The 20,207-nt window shown below is 37.2% G+C and overlaps 1 protein-coding gene and 1 long non-coding RNA gene across 4 annotated transcripts in view; one reads left to right on the top strand and one right to left on the bottom strand.

Moving 5' to 3' along the window:
* Nucleotides 1–6,044, top strand: part of LOC115293221 — an 18,683-nt gene extending 12,639 nt beyond the window's left edge. Inside the window, exons 3-5 of one of the 2 annotated variants that reach the window (XR_003909427.1) lie at nucleotides 2,132–2,240; nucleotides 4,425–4,560; nucleotides 6,008–6,044. This is a non-coding gene — a long non-coding RNA (uncharacterized LOC115293221). Of the gene's footprint in view, nucleotides 1–2,131; nucleotides 2,241–4,424; nucleotides 4,653–6,007 lie in introns of those variants that run through there. The other variant, XR_003909426.1, reaches the window with a different exon arrangement.
* Nucleotides 1–20,207, bottom strand: part of LOC115293219 (UDP-glucuronosyltransferase 3A1-like) — a 30,083-nt gene that overhangs the window by 6,332 nt on the left and 3,544 nt on the right. The window contains exons 2-5 of one of the 2 annotated variants that reach the window (XM_029941001.1): nucleotides 17,415–17,521; nucleotide 16,270; nucleotides 3,372–3,480; nucleotides 851–1,382 (exon numbers count right to left, since the gene is read on the bottom strand). In XM_029941001.1, the coding sequence (XP_029796861.1) occupies nucleotides 851–1,382; nucleotides 3,372–3,480; nucleotide 16,270; nucleotides 17,415–17,521 (749 nt within the window). The remainder of the gene's footprint in view (nucleotides 1–850; nucleotides 1,383–3,371; nucleotides 3,481–16,269; nucleotides 16,271–17,414; nucleotides 17,522–20,207) is intronic. The other variant, XM_029941000.1, reaches the window with a different exon arrangement.

The raw sequence follows: 20,207 nt of genomic DNA, 5'->3' as shown, positions 1-20,207 counted from the left end.
TTAATTTCAAGTTTCATAGCATTGTGATCTGAAAGTGTGCATGGTATGATCTCTATTCGTTTATACTTATGGAGGGCTGCTTTATGCCCCAGTATGTGATCTATCTTGGAGAATGTGCCATGTGCACTCGAAAAGAAGGTGAATTTCCTAACTTCAGGATGCAGAGTTCTAAATATATCTATCAATTCCATCTGTTCCATTGTGTCGTTCAGGTCCATTACTTCTTTAGTGATTTTCTGTCTGGTTGATCTATCCATTGCTGTCAGTGGAGTATTAAAGTCCCCTGCAATTAGCACATTCTTATCAATAAGATTGTTTCTGTCTGTGATTAATTGTTTTATGTATTTGGGCACTCCCTATATATTAACAATGAACATTTCAAAGCACCTGGATGGTTCAGTTGGTTAAGTGCCCCACTCTTGGTTTCAGTTCAGGTCATGTTTTCACAGTTTGTGAGTTTGAGCCCCACATCAGGCTCTGCTCTGATGGTTCAGAGCCTGCTCAGAATTCTCTCTCTCCCTTTCTTTCTGCCCCTCCACCACTCAGAAACTTGCACCCACTCTCTCTCAAAATAAATGGATAAACTTAAAATAATAATAATTATACTTACATGTTGTGCTGTTAAAAATCTGTTAGGAAGGTTGATGTCACATTACCTGTTTTTATCACAGTAAAATGAAAGATAATAAAGTAGAACAGAAAATTTTTTAAATAATTAAGTTAAATATATTCTAGGTGTTTTGCTTCTCTTGTGCTATTTCACTCCCAGTCCCCACTGGGAGGGGAACCACCAATGCTACAGTGAAGAGCTCTGGATGAAGACCGTATTAAGACCTAAGGTTTCACTTACTTGTGGTACTGGTTTAACAGGTCTGGCCATTAGGCCTCCAACATACACAGTGTTGGGAAGCAGGGGCCTAGCAAATTCAAGGGCAAAGTCAGAGTTAACAAACCACAGCTCTGCTTTCTTTAGAAGATGAGACAAAACCGGCCTAGAGCCCTCTGGAAAATGTTCCTTGATGGCGTTGTCAAACGAAGACTGGATTCGCCATTGGCTAATGAAAAAATTAAAGAACATCAGAAAATTCTTCACTCTGCCCCAGAAGTCCATGTGATCAGTTAGCAAGGAACCAATTGCTGGAACATAAGACACAGGGCTTGGTAGCCCATTGTCCACACTGCCAAACAGGGTGGGAAGAATTGACACAAATGGCTTCCCAAGTTTCTCAGCAACCAGCAGAGAACAGAAGTCAAATGCATCAACAAATACCAAGTCAAAGTTTTCATTTTTTAAGGAATCCATGATATCATCTCTCCTTAGCAAATCACTGCATCGAATTCCCAGTTGTTCCATTAACTTTACAAAGTTGTTAAGTGCTTCTCTGTAAGAAAAAAAAATTAATAATAAATATTCATTGTAAGTGTTAATTTCACAATACTTAGGAGAACCTTTGGCTCAAAGAAAATACACCAGTTATGTAAGACTGTATCTGGCAGCTGCCCCCCTAATTTACCAGTGTCTAGTGAATATTCTGCTCTGATCACTCTGGTCCAGATGTTACTGCTTCCTTAAAGTGATTTCCCTTCTCCTCCTCCCCCTTCTCCAGCCCATCATACCCACCCACTATCCAGCCAATTCAAGAGCCTTCTGCTTTGGGGGCCATCTCTGACTGTTGCAGACTTCACAGTTCTATATCTACCTAACACATTCTGTGATGCTCTCTTTAACTTTCTTAACAGTATATTGTTTATGAGTTATTGCCTTGTTTCCCAGCCTACCTGTGGAAGCAACTTGGTAGCAGAGCCCATCAGTATTGATAATATAACCATTTTTGTTCTTTAAATTTTGTGCAGTCTGCATTTGACAGAACACTTCACACAGGAATTTTCTGATGATAATATTAGAATCCCAATTCGAAGGTAAATATGAGGTTTCTATCTTTCTAGCATATGAGGCAAATAATTTAAAACAAAAATAAAAGTCTATTTGAAGCTTATCATTAACCTTTCCATTTTATGCTTGATGGAGTAGACAAAGTAGTTAATGCTAAAATTTTACTATACCTAATTAAGATGCTTTCTTGGCCCTATTCTCCTTCATTTTTTTGTTTTGCTTTGTTTTGTTTTGCAGCAGTGCTCCTAAAGAAAATGACTCTTTTGGCACAACATATGAGCTAAGAACATGACCTTTTTGTACATTTGAGCAAGTTGATGAGACTACTCCTGACCAGAGTTTACAGGTACAGGTGATGTCTACCTGGGGATTAAAGTCAACTTCTTGTGACAACAGATGATTAGCTGAAATTATTCTCTATCATATTTTTAAAAGATTTTACCTAATGAATGATTGTGACATATTGTGGATAAATTCAAGATATGAAGGACAAATTCATCAAGAGTAGAACATTAATCTCATTTGAAATCAAGTTAATAAATTGAACAAAACACAGGAAAGCACTTTGCTCCATATATTGTACCATATTTAACAAGTCTGTACAACCAGTCTTTGAAGTATCAAGCTGGGGAGGAGAGGCAAGACATATTTAAAATTATGAATAACAACACAAGATGACATAGACAAAGTTTCAAATGAATATTTTAGATCAGATCCCTTATAAATGGGAGAATTTGGCCTTCTCATTTAAGGAAAGAAAAAAGTTTTAAGGAAAATACAAAGTTTTAGAACCACCTTGACAACTGAATAACATTTTAAGGAAAGAGGGTAAATGGGGCAAGGAAAGAGGGTAAATGTAATTAATCAAGAAAGCATACATTTGTGTCTTTCCCCTCTAATGTCAAAGATGAAGAACTTTCTATAGATGCAGGTAATGATAAAAACTCTCAGGCTACTCTCTCATTGTGTATCATCAAGGTATTTGGTTTTTTAAATGAGCTTATAAGACAATGGCTCAAAGTATAAAAAAATCAGTGCTTATATGTATTTTTCCATTTTTGAATTTATGTAAGACGAAGAGAAGAAAAGTGGGTAAAAAAATGGTGGCTCTGATTTGCATACCAACAATGGGAAAATAAGTTGTCTTTCCCATCTGCTTCATTGAGGAGACTATATACACAAAGACTACAGGTGAAGTGTTGCCAGGAAGATCCAGAAGGAAGAACCTTCATGTTATACAGAAATACATTCATGATTTTGGTGTAAGAGGCACAGTACGAAGAATGAGTGATTGGGACTGCAAAACTTATCGACTTCATCCAGTCACTGCCACCCATCGTTGATCTCCCCATCTATCCATTCATACGTTCACGCATCCATTTCCCCTCTGAAACTCACTCCAAGTATCTATTCATTCAACCATTCATTTGTATCACTAAAACGTTAAGACTTTCGTTCAGAGAATAAAAGAAATTACCTGCCATGCAAAGCTTCTGTCATAAAATAATTAAAAGTTTGATTAATTTCTTTTTCATAATCTTCAGGAGGAAGACAACTAATAACTTGGTATGGTTTTTCATTGTTTTCTAAAAAATGTAAAAACAACAATAGGGGAAGATATAATTATTTCACACACCCCAGTTTAATATTAGCATGATACCACAGTATTTTAATTCTAATAGTTATATGTATATTTGAATGCTTGCTCTTTGAAGTATTTTTTATTGTTGTTCTTTTGCTTGCCTTCTCATTTCTTCAATCATGGGACCTGATAACAATTATTGAGAAATTTACAATGATTAAGTCACGTTTATTCAATTTAAAGTATGGGAAGTTTCTATTTAAAACTTTCACTTAAAGTTTCACTCATTTTACAAGTGAGAAATAAAGATGAATGGTGTGTCAAATAATATATCAAGACTGGACAGATAGTGAGTGGTATATTTTGTACTTAAATACAGATCTTTTACGGAGCACCTGGGTGGCTCAGTTGGTTTAGCACCTGATTTCAGCTCAGGTCATGATCTCACAGTTTGTGGGTTCAAGCTCTGCATCAGGCTCTGTGCTGTCGGCTCAGAGCCTGGAGCCTGTTTCAGATTCTGTGTCCCGCTGTCTCCCTGCCCTTCTCCCACATGCTCTCATTCCGCCCCCCCCCCCGGCCAAATAAACATTTTTTTTAAATTTAAATACAGATCTTTTATTATATTAGTTCACCAGTCCTTTCATTTTTAGAAAAAAAAATTTCTTAAAGGTGTTAACATGCAAAGGTTTTTATTCTGTCAAAAAATATCAAGAGCTAAATTAAAAACAGTAGTCCTGTGGCTAGCTCAGAGCCTGAAGCTTGCTTCAGATCTGTGTCTCCTTCTCTCTGCCCCTCCCCAACGTGTGCTCTATCTCTCTATGTCTCTAAAAAATAAATGAAAACATTACAACAATTTAAAAAAAAACAGTAGTCCTGTGCAGCCCTACTTAACATCTTGGCATTTCCCCTATAATTCATGTGTAATAGACTTTGATACCATTTTTTCAGGTTGGACTGCTGACAGCTTTCAAGTTCCACCTTCTTAGTCTTCTCTGACTCACCTGGGCAAACTGAAAAAAAAAAAAGCCTCAACATGCTCTCCCCTGTGTTAGCAAGATTTTCAAGCCAAGCAAGCCGGATCCAAGTAAGGGAATCCTCACCTCCATCCCACTCAAAAACTTCCATAAATGGCATATAGAGACAAGTATGAGTTTAGCCTTTAAGTCACCCTGGTCATAAATGTCACATAAACCTAATTTTTGTGATAGATTGGATTATATTTCTGGATTCCAGCATGAACTGTGATTGACACTAAGCTAGGTGGAACCCTGTGACCAATGGTTGTACGTCAAAGTAAGGCACTGCCCCTATTATAAACAGTCCCTTGATGTAAGACTGATACCAATTTACAAGCCTACTGAATTGTATGAAGAAGGGTAGCCACCATGTGGTATGATGAGATCCACACATAAAAGTCGATGGTGCACTAGAACCATAGGAAATGCCTTTACTACTGCTGCTGATTATATCTCTGTAGCTAAAAGAAAACTTTGATTAACACAGTTATGGGGGGTGCTGGTTGGTTCATTCAGTGGAGATTCAAATTCTTGTATTTGGCTCAGGTCATGAACTCACAGTTCATAAGATCGAGCCCCATGTCCAGCTCTGTGCTGGCCATGGGGAGCCTGCTTGGGGTTCTCTCTTCTCTCTTTGCCCCTCCCTGCTTAACTGTCTCTTAAAATAAATAAATAAACTTAAAACACTGGGGAAAACACTGATGACACCCTCGTGGAGTGAATTCAAGGAGTTAATTTAAACTCAACTTAATCTCACATCTCTCAAAATCATCACTGAGGAGGCTCCTAGCCTTGATGATACTAACTGGTACATTCTGAAGAAATGTACAGATATAAACAAGTTAGAATAGACACCCCCAAATACATTTAACAAATATATTTGAACAAAATTCATATTTGTTAAGTGATCTCAAAATAGGCAGGGCAGTTCTTATCTAACAAGTCATAACTTAAATAAAAATGAAGATTGTGGCATTTACAGTCAGCATAACAAAAGGGAGGCACTTTCGACCTGTTCAACACATTAAAAATGTTAATACAATCCATTTTATATTAACACAGTTCCTTTATGAATTAAATCCTATTTGGTGAAGGAGTGATTATTCCCAGTGGTTCTCCATTTAATAGCCTAATTTAGACTATTCTTAAACCTGTAAAGAATGAATAATCCCTTGCAGTGCACTACTCTAAACTTTAATGTCATACCCCATCTACTAGGGCTCTCATCTCCAATGTTACTGAAATTGCTGACTATATATAAGTATGTACTAATAAATACTACTTCACCATCATACATCTGGCGGATATGTTCTGCTTAATCCCTATGTCAACAAGCTTTCAGCTTCAGTTTCTCTTCATTTTCGTCTTTGAAGGATACAAATCACTTGTAACTGGATTCTCAAGGACTACCTCAACAGCCCTGCTTATAAGCTTTGTGAACAAGATCTTAACCACATTTAACTTTCTCCAGGAGCACATGTATGACACTCTATTGAAGACAAATTCCTTTTGCAGATTCATTGAGCCTACGCATTCAAGACATACTCATATAGGAGCTCACAAAAAGGTATGTGCTACAGCCTTACATAAAGCACAAACCTTGGCACTTCAGCTGAATTCCTGAGAAGAAGTACTTACTTGTTCATTTGAACGTCTTTCCATCCCTGACTGTCAAGGATGCATGACAGTATTAGAAGCTTTCCCAAACACATTTCTTCATAGAAGTATATATGTATGTGGGGAAATTCTGGGATGATGTTGGAGCACTGGGAATCTGTCTCCACTGGCACAACAAGTCCACTGGCATAATCTGTCTAAGGTAACTATTTTTGAACTCGACAGTCAACTGGTAACTTGTAACACCCAGGGGAAGTCTTTAACTGTAAATTGCAGATAATTTCAGTTAATTTCATCTCTTGTCACAATAGTAGCTACCCATTCTGCCACCCCTCTGTCTCGAAGCAAGCAGCTATACATGTGTTCATAAAGCAGCTGGCACACAGCTAGAAAGGGCAAAAAGGACATTCTCCTCCAAATATCAAGTATCTCTGCTCTGATTGGTGATGGCTCCCTCTGATCAAAAAGGTGCAGACAAGTCAATAACAATAATTTTCCATCAATGCCCCATTGTTGCAAGCACCTCCTCCTGTGGTTGAATGAACATGGACTCCCAGGGGATTTAAAATGATGATGCCCTTTTTTACCTTATTTTTCTTCTCTTTCCCTTTTGAAAGAACACATTAAAGACTAGGACGTTGGAGGGGTGGCTGGGTGGCTTAGTCAGTTAAGTGTCTAACTTTGGCTCAAGCCATGATCTCATGGTTCATGAGTTTGAGCCCTGCATTGGGTTTTCTGCTCTGAGCACAGAGCTGTCTTCAGATCTTCTGTCCCCTCCCTCTCTGCCCCTTCCCTGCTCACACTCTCTCTGTCTCTCAAAAATAACATTAAAACTTTTTTAGATGCTAAGACATTGGAAAACAGCTATATATACCATGAACATTAGAAAGTGTCCATTTAAGACCAGGACAAGGCTCATAAAAAACCTGAGATTAGTGAAAATTATACTTCAGATTTATCCTCACCACAAAGGCAAGGTAAAATAATTTTGAAAAACCACCAAAAACAATAAACAAAATTAATAACAAAAATATGCAAACCCTGGAGAAGAAAGAAAAGTCTCATCTTCAGAATTGACACACCATTAGATTCAAATTTTCAGTTTTCAATGAAAATCACAAGACACACCAAGAAACTAGGAACTATGTCCTATTCAGAGGAAAAGAATAAATCAGCAGAAACTGTTCCTGAGAAAGACCTGATGGCAGATATACCAGACAATGACTTTAAAATCACTGTCTTAAAGATTCTCAGAGAACTAAAACAAGATGTGGATAAAGTCAAGGGAAAAGTGTGTGCAAAATAAAAATGTCAATAGAAGGACAGAAAATCTAAAAGGAAACCAAAGTCAAATTCTAGAATGAAAAAATACAATAAGTGAAGGGAAATTTCTCTAGAGGGATTCAAAGACAGATTTGAGCAGGCAAAATAAATTATCAGTGAACTTGAAGAGAAGAAAATGGAAATGATAGAGGCTGGCAAACAGAAAGTTAAAAGATTTAAGAAAAGAGAACAGAGCCTAAGAGTACAACATATGCATTGTGGATTCTCAGAAATGTAGAGAGAAATAAAGGGATAGACAGAATATTTTAAATAATAATGGTTGAAATCCTCCCATATTAGATGAAAGATATAAATATAAACACCCAGGAGGCTCAACAAACTCCAAGCAAAATAAACTCAGGCACCCATATTGAGACACTTTATTATCAAAATTTAGAAAGATAAAGAGAGAATATTAAAAGCAGAAAGAGAAAATTGACTCATAACATACAAATTATTATCAATGAGCTTACCAATAGATTTCTAATCAGAAATTTTGAAGGCCAGCAGTGGGCAAACATAGTCAAAGCACTAAAAGAAAAGAATGGTCAACAAAAAATTCTGCATCTGGCAACACTGTCGTTCAAAAGTGAGGGAGAAATTAAGACATTCCCAGATAAACAGAACCTAAGGAAAGCTGTTGCCGCCAGACCTATACTGAGAGAAATGGTCAATGCAGTCTTCCAAGGAAAAATGAAAAGACAGCGAATACCAAATCAAAGGTATATGAAGCTACAAAGATTTTAACATAAGTAAATGAAAAGATAATTATAAAAACGAGTACTATTCTAACAATGGTGTTAACTGCACTTTTTGTTTTCTACATGATTTAAAAGACTAGTACATTAGAAACAACTATTAGAGTTTTTTTTAATTTTTATTCAAATTCAAGTTAGTCAACACATATACAATATTAGTTTCAGGTGTACAATATAGTGACTCAACATTTCCGTACAATGTCCATTGCTCATCACAGTGCATTCCTTAATCTCCATCACATATTTGACCTAACTGCTGATCTACTTCCCTTCTGGTAACCATTAGCTTCTTCTCTATAGTTAACTGTCTGTTTATTGGTTTGCCTCTTATTTCCCCTTGGCTTATTTATTTTGTTTCTTAAATTCCACATGAGTGAAATTATATGTATTTGCCTTTCTGTGATTGACCTATTTCATTAAACACAACACTCTCTAGTTCCATCCATATTATTCCAAATGATAAAATTTCATTATTTTCTATGGCTAAATAACATTTCATTGTATACACATACCATTTCTTCTTTATTCATTCATTAGCTGATGGATACTTGGGCTGTTTCTCTAATTTGGCTATTGTAGATAATGCTGTTATAAACATCAGGGTGCATATATCCCTTTGAATTCACATTTTTTTATATTTTGGGTAAATATATAATAGTGTAATCACTAAATATAGTGTAGTTATATTTTTAACTTCTTGAGGAGCCTTTATATTGTTTTCCATAATGGCTACACCAGTTTGCATTCCCACCAACATAGCAAGAGGGTTCTTCTTATCCAGATCCAGGAGGCACAGAGAACTCCCATCAAAATCAACAAAAGCAGGCCAACACCAAGAAATATTATAATTAAATTTGCATAATATATAGTGGTATAGAAAAAGTGTTAAAAGCAGCAAGACAAAAAAAAGGTCTTAACTTACAAAGAAAGACTCATAAGCCTAGCTGGAGCTTTCTCAACAGAAACTTGGAAGGCTAAAAGGGATTGGCATGATATATTTAAAGTGCTGAGTAGGAAAAATTTGTAGCCAAGAATACCCTATCTAGCAAGGCTATCACTCAGAATAAACAGAGAGATAAAGAGTTTCCCATATGATCAAAAACTAAAAACAACCTAAAAAAGTTCATGACCACTAAACCAGCCCTGCAAGAAATATTAAAGGAGACTCTCTGAGTGAAAGAAGAGACCAAAAGAGACAAAGACAAGAAAGTATCAGAGTAAATCTCCAGAAAAAAATGATAAAACAAGTATAAAATGACAATAAATACATATCCGCCAATAATTACTTTGATGTAAAAGGACTAAATGTTCCAATCAAAAGACAAAGGGTGTCAGACTGGAGGAAAAAAAAATATGTATAAGACCCACCTGTATGCTGCCTACAAGAAACAATTTTAGACCTAAGATTGAAAGTGAGGGGATGGAGAAAATTTATCATCCAAATGGATGTCAAAAGAAAACCAGAGTAGCAATAATTATATCAGACAAACTAGATTTTATTTTTTTAATGTTTTTTATTTATTGTTGAGAGACAGAGAGAGACAGTGCAAGCAGGGAAGGTCAGAGAGTCAGGGAGATACAGAATCTGAAGCAGGCTCCAGGCTCTGAGCTAGCTGTCAGCACAGAGCTGGATGCAAGGCTTGAACCCAGGAACCATGAGATCATGACCTGAGCCGAAGCCAGACGCTTAACCAACTGAGCCACCCAGGCGCCCCAGATAAACTAGATTTTAAAACAGAGACTGTATGACACCCTCGAGGTCCATCCACTTTGCTACAAATGGCCATATTTCATTCTTCATATAGTACTCCATTGTATATATATACCACATCTTCTTGATCCATTTATCAGGTGATGGACATTTAGGCTCTTTCCATGACCTCGAGGGTATCATGCTAAGTGAAATAAGTCAGGCAGAGAAGGATAAATACCATATGCTTGCACTCATAGGTCTAATAGGAGAAACCTAACAGAGGACCATAGGGGGAGGAAGGGAGATAGAGAGCTGGGGAGAGTGAGGAACACAAATTATGAGAGACTATTGAATACTAAAAACAAACCATGGACTGAAGGGGGAGGGGAAGGGAGGTAAGGGGGTGATGGTCATGGTGGCAGGCACTTGTGGGGAGAAGCACTGGGTGTTATATGGAAACCAATTTGAAAATAAACTATTAAAAAATAATAAAAAAATAAAACAGAGAATGTAATAAGATAAAGGAAAGCACTATATCATAATATAGGGGACAATCCAATAAGAAGATATAATAATTGTAAATATTTATGCACCCAATATGAAGCACCCAAATACATAAAACAATTAATAACAAACATAAATAACTATTTGACAATTAGGAGTTTCAAAACTAATATTGTCTAAACTTTACTTGTAACTCCAAGTTTTCTACATAATTTAAGATGCTAATGCTTTGAAATTAATGATGGATTATGTATGGAAGCACACATTGTATACAAATGTAATTTTGTAACATCAACAACAAAAAGGCGTGGGACTAAGGTTTTACAGCAGTGGAATTTTAAATATAATTAAGTGTAAGCTGATATAAGTTAAAATGTAAGTGTCATAGATTTAACAGGTTAGATGAATCCCCATGGCAACCACATACAAAAACAAATAGCAATAGAATACACACAAAAAGAAATAAAAAAGGAATTTAAGCATTTCACAACAAAGATTCAACTAAACACAAAAGAAACAGTATTAGAGGAAGGGAGGGACACAAAAGCTGTAAGGTACATGGAAAAGAAATAGCAAAATGACAGAGGATAAGTTGTTCCTTATTAGTAATAACTTTAAATGTAAATGGTTTTAACTCTCCAATCAAAAGACAGAAAATGGCAGAATGCACAAAAACACATCATTCAATTGTAACAGCTTTGTATGATGATAGATGGTAGCTACATGGGTGAGTATAGCATAACATATATTGTTGTCCAACCACTATATTGTACTCTTGAAACGAATGTAACATTGTGTACCAACTATACCCAATAAGACATAATGATAATAAAACATTAAAAAGATACTAACAATAGGGGGAAAGGTGATGGTTATGGAAACTTTCTCTACAATCTTAGTAAGTTTTCTGAAAATCTAAAATTATTCCAAAATTAAGAAATGTATTAAATAAATAAGTAAAGGGAGAAAAGAAAAACGCCTCACACACACAAAGAAAAGCATGATCCAACTATGCACTATCTACAACAGACTCAATGTATCAAATGACAGAGATAGACTAAAGGGGAAATGGAAAAAAATTATTCCATAAAAGTAATAACCAAAGGAAAGCAGATATAAAAATATCAGCCAAATAGCCTTTAATAAAAAAAAAATCACACAAGACAAAAATGACATTATGAATTAATAAAAGTTTCAATACATCAGGAAAATATAACAATTTTAAACACATATATGGCTAATAAGAGACCATCAATATAACCAAAGTAAAAACTGGCAGAATTGAAGAATAAATACACAGTTATATAATAATCATTGGAAATTTCAATATCCACTGTCAAAGTGGATAGAATAACCAGAACAAAGATCAGTAAGGAAATAGAAGACTTGCACACATTTGATCCTCTGGTTGTAACAAACATATACAGAGTCCTCTAGCCAACAACAGTAGCATATCCATTCTTCTCAAGGGCACATAGGACATTTTCCAGCATAGATCATATGATCAGCCACAAATAAGTCTCAATAGAGTTTAAAACATAATTTTTGAAGGACATTTGACCACAACAGGATGAAATTAGAAATCAACAATGTAAGGAAAACTGGAAAACTCACAAATTACAGGTATTTAACAACACCCTTTCTAAAGAAGCAATGTATCAAAAAGAAATCACAAGGGAAAACAGAAAATACTTAGAGATGATATGCACCAAAAGCAGTACTCAGAAAGAAATTTAAGGCTGCAAATTCTTATATAAAGAAGAAAGTTCTCAGGGTGCCTGGGTGGCTCAGTCAGTTGAGCAAACAACTTCAGCTCACATCATGATTTCGTGGTTCATGGGTTCAAGTCCTGCATCAGGCTCTGTGCTAACAGCTTGAAGCCTGGAGTCTTCTTCAGATTCTGTGTCTCTCTCTCTCTCCCTGCCTCTCCCCTGCTCTCTCTCTCTCTCTCAGTCTCCCTCTCACTCTCTCAAAAGTAAACATTAAAAATTTAAAAAAAAAGAAATTTCTTAAATCAGTAACCTATTGTGCTACATTAAAATACTGGGGGAAAAGTATACTAAAATAAACTAAACTAAAAGTGAACTAAAACAAAAGGAGGTAGAATTAAAACATTAAGGGAGAAACTAGTAAAATTGGAAATAGAAAAATAATAGGGAACAAATGAAAGCCAGTTCTTTGAAAAGATCAAGAAAATAACAAACGAGACAGAAAAATACAAATTACTAGGACCAGAAATGAAAGAAGGACCACTAACATTGACACAATTAAATGGAACAAAAAAAATCTATGAAATTTAGATGTCAATAAATTAGATAACATTGTTGAAATAAATTCTTAGAAGACATAAACTACTTTTAGAGAAGAAAAAGACATTCTGAGTAGACCTACAAGGAAGAGAGTTTGTCCCATTTGTGTAAAGAACAAAGAATCTCTTGTCTAAAAATACCCAAAATATAGATGAAGGTTACACATGTGTCTCCCCACACTAAAGATATAGTACACAGCCTCAACCAAGACTGTCCTTATTCTCTTCACATTTTCAAACATTACTGATCATGAACAAGGCACTAATTCACTTCCCTAAATGCACAATGCTGGCCTTTTGAAGAAGACATTCAGTGATGCATTCAACTCCCTCACCAACCTCAGGAAGCAGGTCTCATAATATGCCATATGACTTACTTACAAAGGTTCAAATCAAAATAAATGAAACATGGCATGTTCTGGTCATCGGTCAAACATGAAGGGAAATGCCCATTCCAGCCGAACTGCTGATCATTATAAAAACCAAAAGCCACTCTCCTTTTCCTGTTCTCTCAATGGACTTTTGGACTTGGGTGTTGCCTTATTCTCCCAAGTAAGCCACATTATGTTATTAGGGAACCATTTTATACCTCTTGGTGTATATGTAAGACCATAAGTTCCATTATTGAAACTTTGGGGTGAGGATAGACATCCTGTCTCTCAGAATGGCTAAAACAATTTAGGAAGAACACTAACTCTACCCTAACTCTTTCAAAAAATTGATAAAGGAACACAGCCCAATTCATTCTATGAGATGAGCATTGCACTGAGAGCACTGAGAGCAATGCCAGGGAAAAAACTCCAAAAAATAGCAATGTCCCATGTGAACACAGGTATAAAAATTTAAACCAAAATTTAAGCACACCAAATATGAAAACAAAAATATTATGACCAAGGGAGTGTGTTCCCAGATTATGAGGTTAGTTTAACTTGAAAATCAATTAGCAAGTTCATCATATTAACAGAATAAATTAAAAACCATATATTCATACTAATACATGAAGCAAAAATATTAACTACATTTTACAAATTAAATATTATGCTCTTCAAAGGACATGACTAAAAGAATAAAAAGATGAGTCATGAACTGGTAAAGACTATTTTCAGAGCTTATATGTGATAAAATACTTCTATCAAAAATATGTATCAAGAACTCTGAAGACTCAATAATAGCAAAACAAATGACTCAATGTAAAAATGGGGAAAATCTGACAAACACTTCTCCAGTGAAGATATAAGGTTGACAAATAAGGACATGAAAAAAGGCTTAACATCACTGAAATATGACTAAACACCTACACAAAGAGGGCTAAAAGTAAAAAGACTAACCATACCAAGTACTGACAAGGAGGTGGCGTACATCAAACTTCCAGTCACTTCTCGTGAGAGGTGGAATGTTAGAGCCACTTTCAAAAACAGTTTAATTATGTCTTTAAAGTTAAACATGCACCTAACGTATGGTTCAGCTACTGCTCTCCTACCAATTAATCCAGAGAAAAGACAGTGCATGTTCATACAAAGGCTTGTGTACAAATCTTCACAACTGGTGTATTAGTGATAGCTTGAAACTGGAGACAAACGTAACGCCCATCAACAGACAACTAAGGAATGCGCTGTGGTAGTCCATACATAGAACATTACTCAGCAACAAAAGGGAATGAAACTCTTCATACACACACTATAAAGAAGTCTCAAAATATTTACGCTGAGTACAATAAACAAAAATATGATCCCACTGATATAAAATCTGCATGATATAATCTAACACATAGGGACTTATTAGGGATTTACTGGCAATGGGAATAGAAAGGTGGGAGGCCCCAGAAGGGAGATTGCAAATCTTCTGGTGGGGAAACAAATATATTTGTTATCTTGATTATGTTGATGGTTTCACAGGTATATATACAAACATATGTTGGCGTATGTATATGTCCAAATATATCCAATTGTGTATTTTAAATATATCCAGTTATATGCCAATACTACTTCAATGGAATGGTTTAAATAATGAAGATAAGCAACTGTAGGCAATATATCAATATATTCAGTTATATCCAAAGATATCCAGTTATATACGAATATTACTTCAATAGAATGGTTTAAATAACAAAAATAAGAAACTTCAGGCTGTGGCCACAAGAAAGTCACAGGACCATATTGAAATTCCTACTTTATTTTTTAAATATAATTTATTGTCAAACTGGCTAACATACAGTGTTTATGGTGTGCTCTTGGTTTTGGGGGTAGATTCCCACGGTTTATCGCTTACATGCTGCACCCAGTATACTCATCCCAACAAGTGCCCTCCTCAACTTTAAAGACCTAAAAACAACCTAACCAAATACATGTTAAAATGTATTTTTTTATATACATTGGACACTATGTAGCACCGGACATTCATGGATGACTGGAGAAAACTTCCAAGATACGTCTCAATGCGGAGGTACCCACACTGGCCTGGCCATGTCCCTGAGTGGAGCACTGCAGATTAGGGGAAGGACACGGCAGCCAGAAATCAAAGGGCAGAACACCAGGATACCAAAAGATAGTGGTAGGGAGAGAAAGCTTGGGGTTGGAGTCTTCCTGAGAACAGTTCAGTGCAAGCATATGAGGAAACTACCCAAGGCACAATAAAGAATGAAATAGAATAACACCCAGAGATTATGCAGAGGGTCTTTTCAAGCCACTACTCAGCCTTGATAGTTAATGAAGATCTAAAGGAGAGTTCCACAATCAGCTAGATAAAGGTACATTTTGATCTAATTCCTGTAACTATCTCAGTTGATTGTGAAATTCAGAAGGAGAGTTGTTGTATTTTATTAAACTTTATAAACCCCAGGAATGAGAAATTGACCTCACCTTGATCACAGCAGACTAAGATCCTGGGTTTTTAGCTCCCAGGTCTAAGATGAGAACTAATGGATAAAGGGAGGAGCCCATGAGCCAAATCAAAAGCCTGAATTCCAGGAAAGGATTTCTTTTTAACTAGCTGCGGATCTGCTCTCTTACTTCCTTACCCAAAGAAAGAAGAACATAACTGGCTGAAAGGGGTAGAACTGTCTGGTCACAACAATGTCCCTCTAGGGAGAACTTTTAAGTATAAACAGCTCCTCAGAATTAGTTATGTAACTGCACAGTCCCCCCAGAATAAAGAAGATCTGTCACTTGGGGAAATGTCTACCTGATAGACATAGAGGTACAGCAAGCTCACTTAGGAAAAGGAAAAGAGTCAGAACTGGAGACAATTAAGTCCTGTGTAGGCTAGCATCTTAAACTTGTGAGTAGTTACTCATTGGAACAGTTCTACATCTAAGTATTAGAAACACTTGATACTTCCAATTTCTGAAGTCATTTATGTATTAAAGTTGTAAATAAAAACCCTATGGAGAAGTTATCCAAGCAGGTAGTTAATACAAGTTCAAAAGATTCATTACTGAGTCTTGAACAGATCAACAAAAATAATCCAATCACGTGTTTCCCTATTTGCAAATCTCTAAGTCTATTGCTTAAGAGAAAAATATATATTCCATTTCAAAATCTCCATAGTTTCAAGTGAATGGTAAAAATCAAGAAACTCTGGACTATTAAAACTTGAAACCAAGAATAAAACTAAGGGAATCCATGTTGTTTGTAGTTCTGAGTGTGGGTCTGTTTGGTAAAGAGGTAGAGGATTTAAAGCTTTCAGCTCTTCTTCATTTCATGGGAACCACCCAAATAGAATGATCATGAACTATAGCTACCGTGCTCGGTAGTCCAAGCAAATACACAATCATACTCAAGATCAAAGCAGATACAAAGAGATATGTATAGAAAAGGTATTCAGTGAACAACATAGAACCTAATCCAGAAGGTTATTAAAACAGTCTGAACAATAACAAGCCTGAAGTCCTTCAGAATTTCATATTTGCTCACATTTGTTTTTTCCTAAAAAATGCTTACTTTGAGATTTTTTAGAAATTAAACCTGCAGCAATTCTGAATGAAAAAATCAGAACTTTAAGTTCCAGATCCACCCAACTGCGTTATTAACCAGCTGTATGAATTTGAACAAATCTTTTAAGTTCTCTAGGCCTCTGTGTCCTCTCTGTCAACAGAGAAGAGTTGGCAAGACTGATGACCTTCATCTTAGCTAAAATTCCTTGGATTCAGTGTCTCAAGAACTTTTGGTATCACTATGCACAACTCATGGGCAGCCAGTGGCTTCTTGAAAATACGGATTATCACATTTGTTGATTCTGATCCTGGGACATGAATAAAAGACATCCTTTCAAAAGCTTTCTTAAATTTTAGGCTTCAGAAAGGGAGTAGAAGGTGACCTATAATATAGGAAGAGAAGCTCTCCTTACATAATAAAAGCTATAAATCTGGCTGAAGACATCTGTTCAATAAAAATTAAAGCCACAACACACCGTAGTACTTTTCAAAATGATCAATAATAAGATATGGAGTCTTACCTGAAATGCAGTGGCACATAGCTAAGAGGGTAAAATATGAGAGATATGGCATGTTGAAGCCAGGTCTATAGAGCCTTATAAAATATCCAGCATATGCACACACACACACACACACACACACACACACACACACACGTTTTTCCCTCCATCTTTTCAATACAACTAGATTCAAAAATACTTTGCACTAAGCAGCACTATACAAAAAACATTGTCTCTCTTTGCCTGGGATAGGAAAATTTAAGAATTCAATAAATACCAATAAGAAACCATACCTGGGATTAAAAATTCTGCTCCATAACGAAGCATGGTGACATTATAACCATGATCTTGGAGAATCTCAGATACACGGTCTAGCAGTAGATGATGGCTTCCACCTAGGAACAATATAAAATTTCATTTTTGTGAACAGAGTGTCTGAAATTGATGTGGAGGGTGGGGAATTCCAAGGTAAGGTGGCAAAGAGTTGATGTTGAGTAGAGGAAGATGAGGAGAGGAAGATGAGTTTCTTCAGTCCTTCTGTCTCACTTTGGGTAAGCAGCAGCTGTGATACCTAGAATGAATCTATCAAATCTTGACCTGCGGCAGTCCTCATTTAAAGATTTCTCTGCAATTATGGTCTCCATGCCACTGTGAGGAGCTTCTCTGTGCTACAGCCTTCAGGAATTCCTGATCTTAGGTATATGTTGCATTGTAGCCAAGCCATATGGACACACCATGCCTCAAAAAATAACTGTACTGGTGGAAATTTTGAGACACTGCTGTGTATATGAGAGGGGTAGGTTGCTATTGGACAGTCAACCAGAGCTTGTTCTGGAATCTTACACCTTTTATACTAGTGTAGGAGCCAGAAACAAGGGAACTTGAAAATCTGTGCAATAAAGAGCCATGAAGTAGAAGGAAGTAGGCTCACTCCTTAGCCTCAAAATTATTAGATACAAATATATTTGGCAAGCTGTTTCTCAGTTGGGAAATAAATTTTGTTGAATTCAAATTAAGGCATTCAGGATAACTGTTGGCCCTTGGGGTAGAACTGCTGGATTCTGTATGTATGAGAGAGTGGGAGATTACCCATCCTAGGAAAATCTTCTAATCCTAAAAAAGAGAAGCTTGACCCTCTGGGGAGGTACAGGTTCTAATACATCAATGACTAAAACCATGAGCCATCAGGGGACATTTTTGTTTGTTCCATGGACCTCATCAGCAGAGAAAGTGAAATCAGAAAGAAAGTTATAAATTTTGAAAGATAAAGCTTTCATGATTATTGGGTCAGCAGAGAAGAATATAAGACTACAGTAATAGTGTGAAACTGGGAGTTTACTCTAACTTTTTACATCTATAACTCGTGTTGCCTGCGGTAACACGGATTACATAAAAGGCAAACACCAACCCCCTCAACTGTCTGGTCTGGCTCATCTTTAACCTGTATCAGAATGGATGCATCGAAAAGGCTTCCTGCAAATGCAACATTTTCAGAGGGTCTCTATGAGCCCAGTGCATCCTGGGACAGAGGCGGGGCTTCGAACACCTCCAAGCCACACATGCCCCCAATCAAAGTCCAGAGGACATACAATTTCATGAGGTGAGGCAGCTCTTTTTTCTATTGCTCTTGAATATCATTAAAAAATAGATTTAGGGGAGCGGCAAGATGGCAGAGAAGTGAGGAGCCCCATTACCTCTGTCCACCCGCAATTATCAAACTGAGAAGAATTAAAAGCCACAGCTTTCTGATCTCCAAGAACGAAGGTGTGCACACAGACCCCTTATCGACAGCAGTCTCATGGATGCCTGAGTGAGTGAGTGCGAACTGGGACCGGAGACTTTGGGAGAGGAAGCACCAGCCCAAAGCAGAGCCAGGAGGCAAAGCACCCAGAGGCTTGGCGCCGGGCCCACAGAAACCTTTGTGTCCACAGGCGCACAGTTCCGCAGACAGCCGCGCATGCTGGGCGGCTGTGAGTCCAGAGGCGGACAGATCTGCGGGGAGCCGCGTGCGGGACCGCTGGGCAAGGCAGCGGAGAGACCAGGGGAAGAGAATTAGAGACTGAATCACTCATAGCATAATTTCTGGAGAGGGGAGACCTCTCCCGGGACTGAGAGCCACTGAGCATGGAGACAGAAATCCGTTTCCCTCAGCAGGCTTGTTCTCCCTTGGGCCCAGCAGCTCGTTGACTTCAGGCGGAGCCAGGGGGAAACACTGGCGTCACAATCCCCCTATTCAATCCCAGCCAGAAAGCCACCTGCCTGCGGGAGATTTTAACTGTGGTGGCAATATCGAGTGCATGGGCAAGGACTTGAAACTGGGCAGAACTTAAAAAACAGAAACAATTAGACCTACCTGAGGCACAAGGAAGATGGACTCAAGAAAGTGGCTGGCAACGCATGGTCTGAGCTTCCTCATTCGGGCACCGCCATTCTTCTCCCCACATCCACTAAGGTGGGGCCTCAGAGAACAGCCCCTGAGACCCGACCTACCTACACCAAGCCACGCCCATCAGCGCTGGAGAGCTGCTGCTTTGCTTAATATTTTTAATGTTTTTTTCTTTTTTTCTTAATATTTTTACTTTTTATTTTTTCCCCTGTTTTCTCTTTTCTATTTTCCTATTTCCTTCTTTTCTCCCTTTCCCCCTGGAGTCTGGGAAAGACCAACATTTAGACACTGCTGTGCTTAGATCAACTCTTAACAACCCGATAGGTTTTCCCTCTATCTCATCCTTATCTCCCCCCTTTGCAGGTTTTAAGCTCTCAGACTGTCCTTATCTCTGGCTGTCAGGGTCCCACCTCCTCCCCGCCTACTTTTTTTTCTTTTTTCCCCCTCTCTTGTCTTTCCTGTTCCTTTTTTTCTTTCCCCTTTTGGTTTGCTTCTTTACTTGTTCTGTCAGTACATTTGTGTGCTTGTGTTCTCTGTATGTTTGTCTGTCTGCTTTCCTTTTCAGGGCTACCTCAAGAAACAACCCAAAGCACACATAGTGGAAAATCCCAAATATCGCTGACTAGGGAAATAAATTAATCAGAGGCATAACAAGAGAAACTAAGAGACACCATTAAAAGAACATCTCCTGAAAC

The sequence above is a fragment of the Suricata suricatta genome, chromosome 6, assembly GCF_006229205.1.
Source record: "Suricata suricatta isolate VVHF042 chromosome 6, meerkat_22Aug2017_6uvM2_HiC, whole genome shotgun sequence".
NCBI lineage: Eukaryota > Metazoa > Chordata > Mammalia > Carnivora > Herpestidae > Suricata > Suricata suricatta.
The sequence above is the reverse complement of the archived record's forward strand: the minus strand, read 5'-3'. Positions and strand labels throughout refer to the sequence as shown.